The 12,717-nt window shown below is 42.9% G+C and overlaps 1 protein-coding gene across 1 annotated transcript in view; it reads left to right on the top strand.

Moving 5' to 3' along the window:
- cacna1ba (calcium channel, voltage-dependent, N type, alpha 1B subunit, a) overlaps positions 1–12,717 on the top strand; it is a 191,635-nt gene that overhangs the window by 82,811 nt on the left and 96,107 nt on the right. The window contains exons 8-11 of the mRNA XM_068703672.1: positions 1,917–2,032; positions 2,142–2,228; positions 10,378–10,461; positions 12,236–12,442. Of these exons, the coding sequence (XP_068559773.1) occupies positions 1,917–2,032; positions 2,142–2,228; positions 10,378–10,461; positions 12,236–12,442 (494 nt within the window). The remainder of the gene's footprint in view (positions 1–1,916; positions 2,033–2,141; positions 2,229–10,377; positions 10,462–12,235; positions 12,443–12,717) is intronic.

Raw genomic sequence — 12,717 nt, 5'->3', positions numbered from 1 at the left:
TTGGGAATACGCCCATCCGGTCTACATGTGTTTTGTGGACCTGGAGAAGGTGTATGACTGGGTCCCCCGGGAGATGCTGTGGGAGGTGCTGCGGGAGTATGGGGTGAGGGGGCCACTTCTGGGGGCCATCCAATCCCTGTACGCCCAAAGCGAGAGCTGTGTCCGGGTTCTCGGCAGTAAGTCGGACTCATTTCCGGTGAGGGTTGGCCTCCGCCAGGGCTGCGCTTTGTCATCAATCCTGTTTGTGGTATTCATGGACAGGATATCGAGGCATAGTCTTGGGGAGGAGTGTTTACAGTTCGGTGGGCTGAGGATTGCATTGCTGCTGATTGCAGATGATGTGGTCCTGATGTCTTCATCGGGCTGTGACCTCCAGCACTCACTGGATCGGTTCGCAGCCGAGTGTGAAGCGGTTGGGATGAGCACCTCTAAATCTGAGGCCATGGTTCTCAGCAGGAAACCGGTGGATTGCCCACTCCGGGTAGGGAATGAGTCCTTACCCCAAGTGAAGGAGTTCAAATACCTTGGGGTCTTGTTCTTGTGAGGGAACAATGGAACGTGAGATTGGCCGGAGAATCGGAGCAGCTGGGGCGGTATTGCAGTCGCTCTACCGCACCGTTGTGACGAAAAGAGAGCTGAGCCACAAGGCAAAGCTCTCTATCTACCAGGCAATTTTCGTTCCTACCCTCACCTATGGTCGTGTGGACTGGGTCATGACCGAAAGAATTAGATCGCGGGTACAAGCGGCCGAAATGGGTTTCCTCAGGAGGGTGGCTGGCATCTCCCTTAGAGATAGGGTGAGAAGTTCGGTCAACCGTGAGGGACTCGGAGTAGAGCCGCTGCTCCTTTGCGTGGAAAGGAGCCAGTTTAGGTGGTTCGGGCATCTGGTGAGGATGCCACCTGGGCGCCTCCAGGCACGACCAGCTGGGAGGAGACCCCGAGGGAGGCCCAGGACCAGGTGGAGGGACTATATCTCCAAACTGGCCTGGGAGCGCCTCGGGATCCCCCAGTCAGAGCTGGCTGATGTGGCCCGGGAAAGGGAAGTTTGGGGTCCCCTGCTGGAGCTGTTGCCCCGCGACCCGATCCCAGATAAGTGGTCAAAGATGAGATGAGTGAGATGATTTAGAGCATTTAGAGATGCTAACTTAGCAGCTTTCTCATAGATTCTATTAAAAAGACCATGGCGACTGATTGTTGCCTTCATCAGTAATAGTAGAAAGAGGACAGAAAATGAAGGAAGACACACCCTGGTGGTATAAGCTCCACCTCTTGGGGGTTGTAGTTTTTATGTACTAAATGGAGTGCTGTGGTGAAATCCATACTAGCTATGAAATACAAAAATGACAGTGAATATAAAAAGACGTACAAAATGAGAATGTTTCCTCACATAGCAAATGGGGCTTTGAGAAGCTTGAGCCATAATAATCAGAGATCTCTAGACCTATCAGAAAAACCACCAGCTCACAACAAAAATAGAACAAAGGGCTCAAAATAAAGTGTGCTAATACCTCTTTAATCAATAATTGTTCAGTTTAATTGTTCAGAAAATCTCGTCAATTTATTGTTGACTTATAAATATATGCAAAAAAGCATGTGACGATATTAGCGTTTCTGAAAGGCTTTTTTATGGGGAAGAATTGATGTTATACAGTTGCAATTATGTATGATTCCTGAGCCAAATGTTTTACATGTTGCTGTAGTTTTTTTGTTGAGTCGTAACATCTGACAGCATCCTGCTGTTGATTTATATTCCACAATAACGTTGATGAGGACATTGACTCTGTCTTACCTGCCAGACTGCTCCAGGGTCTGTGTTGGCTTGTCAGATCCAATAAACATTTCTGTGTGTGTGTGTGTGTGTGTGTGTGTGTGTGTGTGTGTGTGTGTGTGTGTGTGTGTGTGTTCGTGTTCTACAGGGAGTTTGCCAAGGAGAGAGAGCGGGTGGAGAAGAGGCAAGAATTCCTGAAGCTCCGCAGACAACAGCAGATAGAAAGAGAGTTAACTGGGTACCTGGAATGGATCTGCAAAGCAGGTCAGAAATAAAAACACACATTTGAATCAAAAGTCTTTGCTTTAATTGATATTGACACAAATATGATCAGATTATGACTGTGAATTCAGGTGCGGTATTTGTGTTGCAGAGGAGGTGATGCTGGCTGAGGAAGACAAGAACGCAGAGGAGAAATCTCTGGATGGAGCATGGTACAAGAAGAAACACAATAACTCTGGTGAGAACTGCCATCTTCAGAATCAATCGTTGCGATAGAAAACAATGTGCCAGGTTAAGTGCCATGTTAGAAGTCAGGCATTCATCCTAAATACACCAGAACTAAACCGACATACGTCTATAGAAGGCAAGACCAATAATGTAAGACTAACAGGGTTTGTGTCACTTTGCTTTGAGCTGATAATGTGACGGATAGATGCTCTGTTAAGGTACTTTTGTTTTCTACTGCGTCACATGTTCTATGGTACATTACTGCCACAAGCTGCTTATGCTTTACTGTTGTCTTTAGTCAGCAGACGTTTTCACTCTACAGTACCAGTAGTGGGTACTTTTAGGGGGCTTTCAGAACTTATACATACATGGAATTTGGCTAGGTGAATGGTGCATAACAATAAACACAGTGCAATAGTATGAGACATAATTGAATAATAGAAAAATATGAAATAAATGTACATTCAAATATTGTTAACAAACAAATAACAGTACGTTAAATATAATATAATATCAAATATAATATGGATGTGTCAAGTGTATATTAATAGAGAAAAAATGTGCAAGGGTGTGTAAGAAGTTGTCCTGGGGATGTACTGTAAGTGTCTGAGTCAGTGGGGGTCCCGGGCTTTATTGATGAACCCAAGTACAGATAGGAAGAAAGATAGGATTTTGTGGCATGAGGTCTTGGTCCTGATGGATCTAAGCCTTCTGCCAGATGGAAGGGACTCAAAGAGTTTGTGTCCAGGGTGAGAGGGGTTGGCTAGAATCTTTCTTGCGTGCCTCAGGGTCCTGGAGGCGAACAAGTCATGGAGGTGGATTGCAGCCAATCACCCTCTCAGCAGAGCGAATGATGCGCTGCAGTCTGCCCTTGTCCTTGGCAGTGTCTGCAGCGTACCAGACAGTGATGGAAGAGCAGAGGATGGACTCAATGATGGTTGTGTAGAAGTACACCATCATTGTCTTTGGCAGGTTGAACTTGTTCCTGCCTCATGAAATAAAGCCTCTGCTGAGCCTTCTCAGTGATGGAGCTGATGTTCAGCTCCCACTTGAGGTCCTGAGTTTTGGTGGAGCCCAGGAAGAGGAAGGACTCCACAGCGTCGACGGGGGAGTCACACAGGGTGATGGGGGCAGGTGGGGTTACGTTCTTCCTGAAATCCACAACCATCTCCACTCTCTTTAGAGCGTTGAGCTCTAAGTTGTTCAGACCGCACCAGGTCACCAGATGGTCAGTCTCCCACCTGTAGGCGGACTCATCCCCACCAGAGAGTCCAATGAGGGTGGTGTCATCCGCAAACTTCAGGAGCTTGACGGACTGGTGACTGGTGGTGCAGCCGTTTGTGTACAGGGAGAAGAGCAGAGGGGAAAGAACTTGGGGGGGGAACCGGTGCTTATGGTTCGGGAGACTGAGGCTACATCCACACTACTCCGTTTCTATTTGAAAACGCATATGTTTTGCTACGTTTACACTGAGCGTCTACACTATGCCAGCGTTTTCGAGCACCGAAAACGGAGGACTTTAGAAACGCTCCCGAAGACGGATACATTTGGAAACTCCGGGTAGCGTATTCGTCTGGACGGACGTAAACACATAAGTTTGGAAACGATGACTTAGACACCCGCGATCGACTACCAGGTTAAATTAACGTGGACAACTGATTACAGGCGTTGCTGACCTTATTGTCTTCACCAGCAGCTGCATGTCTGCGGAGGAAACAGCTGTTATTGAAGCGATCAGTGAGCGGCGTGAGAGAGAGAGACCCGCAGCGCTGTAACTAACATTAAGTCTGAAAAATAAAACTTATAAAACTCTCCACGAACTGTGTCTGTTTAAGTTCATAGAGGAAGATTTTAGAGAAAATCTTAAGTATCAAACATGTACTTAAGATCATTAAAGACTACTTTATTACTCTGGTTGCTCAGTTACAAAATACGACAATCTACTTCCTGTTTACATTGGCGCATGCCCAGTGTACGTGAAGAGTCACGTGATATTCGTTTTCAGGCGTGTAGTATGGACGGAGATCATTTCGAAAACGATGGCTGAAACGCTGTGTGGATATAAAAAACGGAGTAGTATGGATGTAGCCTGAGCCATGTTTTTCCAGCTTCATGTTCTGCTTCCCACTGGGATGGGTGGTTGAAAGGTATGGGCCCCTGCTGGGCTGGGGGAAGGGGACCGGTGGTCTGGAGCTGGTGAATGGGGTCATGGGGGATGGGGTCAGGACTGCTTCATTGTCTTTCAAAGCGACAGTAAAACTCTTTCAGCTTGTTTGCCATGCAGAGGTCATTCATGGAGTGGGGACCTTTAGGCTTGTAGTTGGTTATCTGTCTGAGACCTCTCCAGACAGAAGCAGAGTCACTTGCTGAGAGCTGTGTTGCAGTTTCTGAGTACAGTTGTTTAGCATCTCTCACCGCCTTACTAAACCTGTATTTTGCCTCTTTGTACAAGTCCTTGTCCCCACTGCTAAATGCCTGATGCTTGTGCAGCCTTAGCTGTCTGAGTTCTGCTGTAAACCAAGATTTGTTGTTGTTGTAACTCACCTTGGTGCTTATTGGAAAACAGCTGATGTATGAAGTTACAGCCTCTGTGTACTCATCCAGACTGTTGGTAGCAGTCCTGAAAACATCCCAGTCTGTAGAGTCTAAACACGCCCATAGATCCTCCATAGCTTCAATGGTCCACTGCTTCGATTTCTCATCATTTGTGCCTGTATGCATGAATCAGATGAACCATGACGTGGTCAGAGAGTCCCAGTGCAGCACGAGGGACGGTGTGATAGGCCTCACTGATTGTGCTGTAACAGTGATCTAAAGTGTTCTCTTCTCTGGTTGAGCATTTAATAAATTGTCTGAATTTGGGGAGTTGCTGGCTAAAAGATTGCTGGTTGTTGGACTCATCCATAATCCTCCCTCCCGCCCTGTCTGTTTTTTTTTTCTTTATGTGTCCTCGTTCATGTTTACATGGATAACATACAAAATGATTTTTGTGATATCTACCAATAACTGCACAGTATAGCTACTGGATGCTGGATGAGACCAGTCTCCACAAAGTGCTCACAGATATACATATATATATCATTATTAGTATCATTAGTATTACAAGACTGCAGATGAACAACATGTTATGAATCATGACAAACAGTTAGAGACAGGACAGTAGAGGTGTCCTTACTGCAGCAGTATTACTGTGGGCTCACTGTGTCTCACACTTTCTAATAGACTTAATAAACGGCCAAAAACCAGGGAGAAGGATACAAACACAATGCACTGCAGATTTTGAAACCATGGACGTTATTATTGACAAGCCCTCATGCAACTCTGCTTCTTGGTCCTCTCAAGTTGGACTGAGGACAGACTGGAAGCTACAGTGACTCACTATCGCCTCTCCAGGTACAAGTGGTATTACAGGACAGGACGGGCCGGGGCTAGCTGATTAGTATGCTCATTTAACTAGATATCTCTGTCTTTGATGTAACGTTAATTAACACTGTCACCTCTTCACATTCTGGGGATGATGTCAGTTCATTTTTTAAATGTTTAAACTAAAACTTGGCTACATCTTACACATTGCAGCCTTACGTGTCCCAGTAATGTGTGTGTCCATGTCACATGAACAATACTCAAACCCTGGAACTGCACTTCCTAAATGAATCGCAGCCATCACTATTGTTGATAATTCCATCTGCGATTATCCTGCTTTGACAAGAAAAAATGTCTGCTGTGAATCATTTAGCTCCCACTAGTCTAGTCACTCCAGTGCTCGTCCAGGGGTGGCCAAAACTCTTTGATCGTGGGCTATATACACAAAAATGTAAGGAGTCAAATATTCAACCAGTTAACACAGCAGAAAATCTGCTGAAAACACCACTAAACAGTTTGACGTTATAGTCATTTATTGGTGTTCCCACAAAGGTAATTTTGTATTTGCTGCTGTAACATTGGATTTAAATTTATTCAATACAATACTCAAACTCTAATACAGTGCATGGCCTAAGCACCCAGTTCAAATATTACAAGATACATGTAAATGTAAGATGTAAATCTGAAATTAAGATTTAACAAACAGAACAGGGAAGATGGTAAGCTATTGCCTTCTGTGCCAATACGTTAAGTCAGTAAAGTCAGTTTCAACCATGTGTATTGAACATACAGTGCAATGTTATTCAAAATATGTTCAAGCTACTTTCTAGATTATTAAAACGGGCAGCAGGCCGCAGTTGCCTCATGGACCGTAGTTTGGCCACCCACAGTCCTTTTACAGTTTTTCTTGATTGCTTTGACCTGCTTAAAGAAACTGGGATCCACTCGGTTTTCATCGTCACTGTCTCAGCAGAGCTCAAGACACCTCTTGCAAATGTGTTAACCCTTTCTCATTGGATTGACACATTTTCCCCACCCTTTTGCAGAACAGTTAACACGGATGTCATTCAAGCAGTCCAAACTCCATTGTTTTAGCTATGGTAACCAAAAAGAAACCATCTGTTCCTAACTATTAGAAACTACCTACATCAGTATGAAATCATTGAAGCACCTGTTTAACACTCCTTCACACAAATCTTCAATTAGCAATCAGTCTGCAGGCCTTAAAAGGTGCAGCGTCTGGGTTGTTCTTTGCCAACATGGATGGAAGAGGTTTAAGGCAGATGAGAGTGAGAGTAAGAGGTAGAGGGGTCCGAGGAAGAGGAGTCCGAGTGCGAGGTGGAGGTATCGTTGGAAGGGCTCAGGTTTCTGATAAAATTTGGGCAACTGTTATTGATCACGTTATCAATCATGGTCTTTCACTGAGAGAGGCTGGACAAAGAGTCCAACCTGTGCTAAACAGAAACACTGTTGCATCCATTGTCAGAATTTTTCGACAGGAAAACAGGTAATGTTGCTGTACAGTATATACAGAAATATCCTCAGTGATATACTTTATGTAATTGTTTCCTCACTCCCATTACATGTATTCTTTGTAGAATCCAAAGGCTACCATTCTCTGGTGGTAGAGGGAGAACTTTTAGTGCTGAGCAGGAGGCAGCTGTTGTGAACATGGTTGTGGCAAACAATGCCATAAGGCTGCGTGAAATCAGGGCAGCAGTGATCGCAGATCAGGGCATGTTTAGGAACATCAACAACGTGAGTGTGACCACCATTGACCGCATCCTAAGAAGGAACCATATGGCCATGAAGCAGCTCTATACAGTTCCATTTCAAAGGAACTCTGCCGTTGTGAAGGAGGCCAGATGCCAATATGTGGAGGTAAGGAAACATTACTACAGTATACTGTAATGCCTTGTCATATCATGCAGTTAGAGTCAACTGGAGTCACTTTTCATTGTCATTTTGCCTTTTTTTACTTAGAGAATAATGGAGCTTGAAGCTGAGGGGCCACATCATGTCTTCATTTATGTTGATGAAGCCGGCTTCAATCTCTGTAAAGTGAGGAGACATGGAAGGAACCTCATTGGGTACAGGGCCACTATCACAGTTCCAGGACAGAGGGGCGCCAACATAACCATGTGTGCTGCCATCTCCAATGATGGTGTCCTATGCCATATCCCCACTATTGGCCCATGCAACACCGAGCGCCTCATAATATTCCTGAATGCACTTCATGACAGGCTGATCCCACCTGAGGAGAGAGGGCTGTTGAGGCCTGGCATGCCACTCTTCGTCATTATCTGGGACAATGTGGCGTTCCACCACTCTCGCCTTGTCAATGAGTGGTTTGCAGTACACCCTCGAATGATGATGCGGTTCCTTCCAGCATATTCCCCATTTTTGAATCCCATGGAGGAGTTCTTCAGTGCTTGGAGGTGGAAGGTTTATGATCACCGCCCCTATGAGCAGATGCCCTTGCTGAATGCAATGACTGCTGCTGCCCAAGAAATAGGTGCAGAGGAATGTCAAGGTTGGATAAGGCATGCAAGAAGATTTTTCCCTCGGTGCATTGCAAGAGAGGATATTGAATGTGATGTGGATGAGGCCATGTGGCCCCATCGTCAAGACAGAAGAGACTGAGTATCAATAGTGGCTATTTCTTATACTTTAATGTAATAGATTTTATTTTGGTTTACATGTATTTTGTGTAATATTTAAAGTATTTCAGTTTTCAGCCAGAGTTTGAAAAAAAGAATCAATGGAATCAATAAAATTTGCATCAAAGCATTTTTGATTCTGGATCCAATTCTTTGCAAGAAGGCAAATTTGACAACAAATGGCACTGGCATGAAAGCTACGTACAGTAATTGGCTACAATGACAAGCAATGGTGCACTGATTCGCACGTGCTGTATTTTGTATTTTGTTGTCCACTGTGTAATGGTTGATTGGAAGAGCTCATACACTTGTTTGCAAGTTGTGTTGTTTGAAGGCAAAATTTGCTTTTGTTGCATATTTTAAATGTTTTGGCACGGTTAGAGCCTTTTGCAAACAAAATGTGTCATTTCGACCATGAGTGCCACTGTTTCGGCCTGTGTGTTAACTGTTTTGAAAATGTGGAGTTTGAGTTGACTGCTGCATCAAAGCAATCAAGAAAAACTGTAAGCCCAGGCTTCTTTTCATGCACTTCACTAGTATTTTATTAGTATACTATATGGATATATCCACATTTGAAATTCTACTTAAACAGTATTTCTTAAAATATGCACCTATACTGTATGTTCATTGTAACCACATTTGATACTACAGTAAATTATATATAATCTAATATATTCAGAATGTATAACCATAAATTATATATATAATCTAATATATTCTGAATGTATAACCATACATTATATATAATCTAATATATTCTGAATGTATAACCATTAAAAAGCTCCAATGTTTGAAATATTATTAAATTTGTTTAAACTCCATGTCTGTATGGGTAACTGTTAGACCTTTCAGTATGAAGGCGAATCACTGTAAAAATCCGAGAGCGCAAATGAGATCCACGCGCACGCACAAATCAAACAGCCTCGCGCGTATTTTACTTTGACGAGCGCTTTTATATCACTCCGCGAGCGAAATTCCCTCTCGCGCGAGCGAAATTCCGCTCGCGGGAGAGGGAATTTCGCTAACCCTAACACCTCAAGGCGTTCTCTCTGAGTGACGCCTTGAGGAGGTCTGCTATTGACCTGAGGTGAAATTATTTTGTAACTAGAATTTCGCTTGCGGAGTGATGTAAAAGCGCTCGTCAAAGTAAAATACGCGCGGCTGTTTGATTTGTGCGCACGCGTGGATCTCATTTGCGCTCTCGGATTTTGACAGTGATTTGCCTTCATATTTCAGCAGCTTCTACTGAGTTACCAGTATGTGTCTGATACAGATCATTTCCGCTGGCATTCCCCAGTGTGTGTGTGTGTGTGTGTGTGTGTGTGTGTGTGTGTGTGTGTGTGTGTGTGTGTGTGTGTGTGTGCGCGCACATTCTCCTCTTGAGCACACATTGCATCTAATCAGAAGCCTCAGTGATTGTGGTACACATATGTAAGCTGCATTGGATGTCTCTATTTGCTGCACCAGGACAATATATGTATGATTGCAACTAATAACAAACAAAAAAAGTCAGTAGTATCAAATACTGTATCTATTACAGTTCTCAGAGCCTAAGTTGACATATTCAGTTGTCTTGTTTTGCCCATCAGTCCAAAATCTAAAGATCGTTGCAGCCGTAATTATAGGAATAAAAAGCTCCATATATACATATACACCAGGTTCCTTGTTGTTTTATGGTCCATACAATACATACAGTATAACTACATCAGATGATACAGAGATGCAGTCTTACTCATTAGACCTTTGCTTTATTTTGAAAATCTTCCCTTTTATGACTTAAGACTTTACCTCACTGGAGCTTCATTTTACATTAGCATATTAGAAACTAACAAGAAGGATTAATTCAACATGAATATTGTTACAATTAAATAAACAAAACGTTTTTATATGTGTAGGATAAATGAAGGAGTCTCACAGACTGATGAAGGACTAATAAATGAATGGATAACGAGTGAACTGGTCAGATATGGAACTTGACTGCCACAGTGGGAAACAATTTATTACAAATGCGCTACATGCAGAATAAAAGAGGAATTGTGAGAGAAAGAGTCCTTATTGAACTTCAAGAAAAAGAGTTGAATCAGAATTGCTGCCTTATGACTTGTGTGATTGATTTCTTCTATGTTGTACTCACAGTGCTGAAAAGGGCCAAGAAGAGTAAGAATGACCTCATCAATGCAGAGGAAGGCGAGGACCACTTCACTGACATCTCATCTGTTGGTGAGGACGATACCTGAGACACAACCTTCCAAATGTCTTGGCACTGTTGAAGTTCACACTGCAGGCAGCTCGGTGGATGTGTTGCTCTATTGCAGGGGTATTCAATTAAAATTCCAAAAGGTCCAGATTGAGAAAATCTCCTCGTGCAAAGGTCCGGAACATTATAATAATATCTAACTTGCGCCATTTAGTGCCATATAGTAGCCTAGTAGTAGTAACAACGTCTCTGTGTAGTCAACAACTGTCAAATTTAAATAAAGACATCACACACATCAATTATATTTTAACATCTAAAATCCATCTAAAAATAAAATACACAAAAAATAACTTTTGAAAAACTTACATCTTATTAAAAAAAAGTGCTTGATTTTAGAAAAATTTATGAAAATTAAAGTGTGTGGCTGGAGTTAACTTTTTTTCTTCTCTTTTTGTTAACATCATAATGATCTGTCAACTTTATAATAAACAATCTCTTAACAATTGAACAGCTTTAACACCTCCTTTTCTCTTTCTTTCCCTCTTACATCCCACTCCATCTCTTTTTCTTGTTTAGTGAGAGAAGTGAGTTGTAGCTTGTCCTGCCAGGATTTTAAATCTGGGCTGGAATCGTGTCAGGGCTAGTCTCATGCACATATGAAGGTGCTCATTGGATATCCTGGAACGATATTTGTTTTTAATAATGTTCATAGTGGAAAAAACTGCCTCGGTCGAAAGATTTGTGTTTGGTCTCATAGTGGCGTTTCACATTGGCGCTTAATGGCCACGGTCTCTGAACATATGAGACAGAGTGGTTTTGTATCACCAGCAGGAAGAATGAACAAATACAAGTCCGTCCATTCTTTATTAAAAGCTCGGTTTTCGAGGTCCACTTTTCTCTTTTTAGAGCACGCCATGTTAACTTGCTTCTCCGACTTACTTCTCCCACTGCTCTCTCTCAACATTAAGAATATCTTAAGACAATACATTCAGAGTTTTCTATCAACTTCATCCATGGATGCACTTATTCTCCGAACACACTTTTCACTGTGTTCATGAAGCAACATCAGTTCTAAGTGATTTCTTCTTGTTCTATTGAAATGTTTTCAGAGGCCTGAAGAGATCACATTATCCAGCATTTCCTAAATAATACCAACGATTCTCTCTCTTTCTTACCCCTCAGCCCTACCTAACTTAGAATGAATAAGAATCTTCATTTTAATGTTGATTATAAAACTGATAAGGAAACCATGGGTAATACGATATTTTGAACATTGAGTGAGTTTGTATGGATCTTCAGGTGAGTCAGTATGAGTCAGATGTCTGAAAATAGATCAGGAGATGAGGAGCCCACTAGTCTTCCTGTGCTAGTAATGAAATTCTAATAGAACTTTTTTTTTTCTCTTTCTCTTTTGTATCCAGTCCCACTTGACATTTGGGCTTAATTTAAGTTACAGAAGGTTTAATATAGTTTAGGCTAAAGGGTCCTGGTAAAGACAGAGCACTGTGATCTAAAAAGCTTCACTTTGCTACTCGGCAAATAAAGCTCATGAGAATATGAAAAAGTTATTTTATATTTTCATTTCAGTCATAATTTAGTTTTTTTTAGTGGAGCTCACCGCTATAATAGACAGGCTGGACTGTAGTGGAATGCCAAGTTCAAACTGACGAGCACATTGCTCTGCAGTTAGTCCTCATGTTGAAAGCAGCCACGCTCTTGATCTTGTAAGACCACCTTAGTTTAAGACTTGGTAACTTTATTGCATCGTGTATGTTTTTGCTCCAACTGCCCCCCCAGGGTCGCCGTTTGCCCGGGCCAGCTTGAAGAGCAAGAACGAGAGCTCGTCTTACTTCAGGAGGAAAGAGAAGAGGATGCGCTTCACAATCCGCCGTCTGGTCAAGTCCCAGAGCTTCTACTGGACCGTGCTGTGTCTGGTTGGCCTCAACACGTTGTGTGTAGCCATAGTACACTATGACCAGCCTGAGTGGCTCACCTTTGCACTCTGTGAGTTCCAGCAGTTTATTCATAGTGAATAACCCAATATATAAATATATATAATATAAATAGCATTCTGTTTCAGGGTGTGGCTCGTATTGCTTGTTGGGGGGGGGGGGGGGGCTTGCAGCATAGTCATGGAACACTCAGCGCTCCTTGCCTCCAGGGTAGTGAAGAAGAGTTCAGTTGTATTGTTAGTATATTCAGCATCAGCAGCAAAAGTGAACTGCAGTCCTGGAGCCCCGCCCCCGCTGCTGCACGGAGCGATATCGCTGGTTTAATCA

The sequence above is a fragment of the Cebidichthys violaceus genome, unplaced genomic scaffold (assembly GCF_023349555.1).
Source record: "Cebidichthys violaceus isolate CVI_PGR_0920_01 unplaced genomic scaffold, fCebVio1.0.p SCAF_9, whole genome shotgun sequence".
Classification (NCBI taxonomy): domain Eukaryota; kingdom Metazoa; phylum Chordata; class Actinopteri; order Perciformes; family Stichaeidae; genus Cebidichthys; species Cebidichthys violaceus.
Note: the sequence above shows the minus strand (reverse complement) of the source record. Positions and strands in the feature narration are given on the sequence as shown.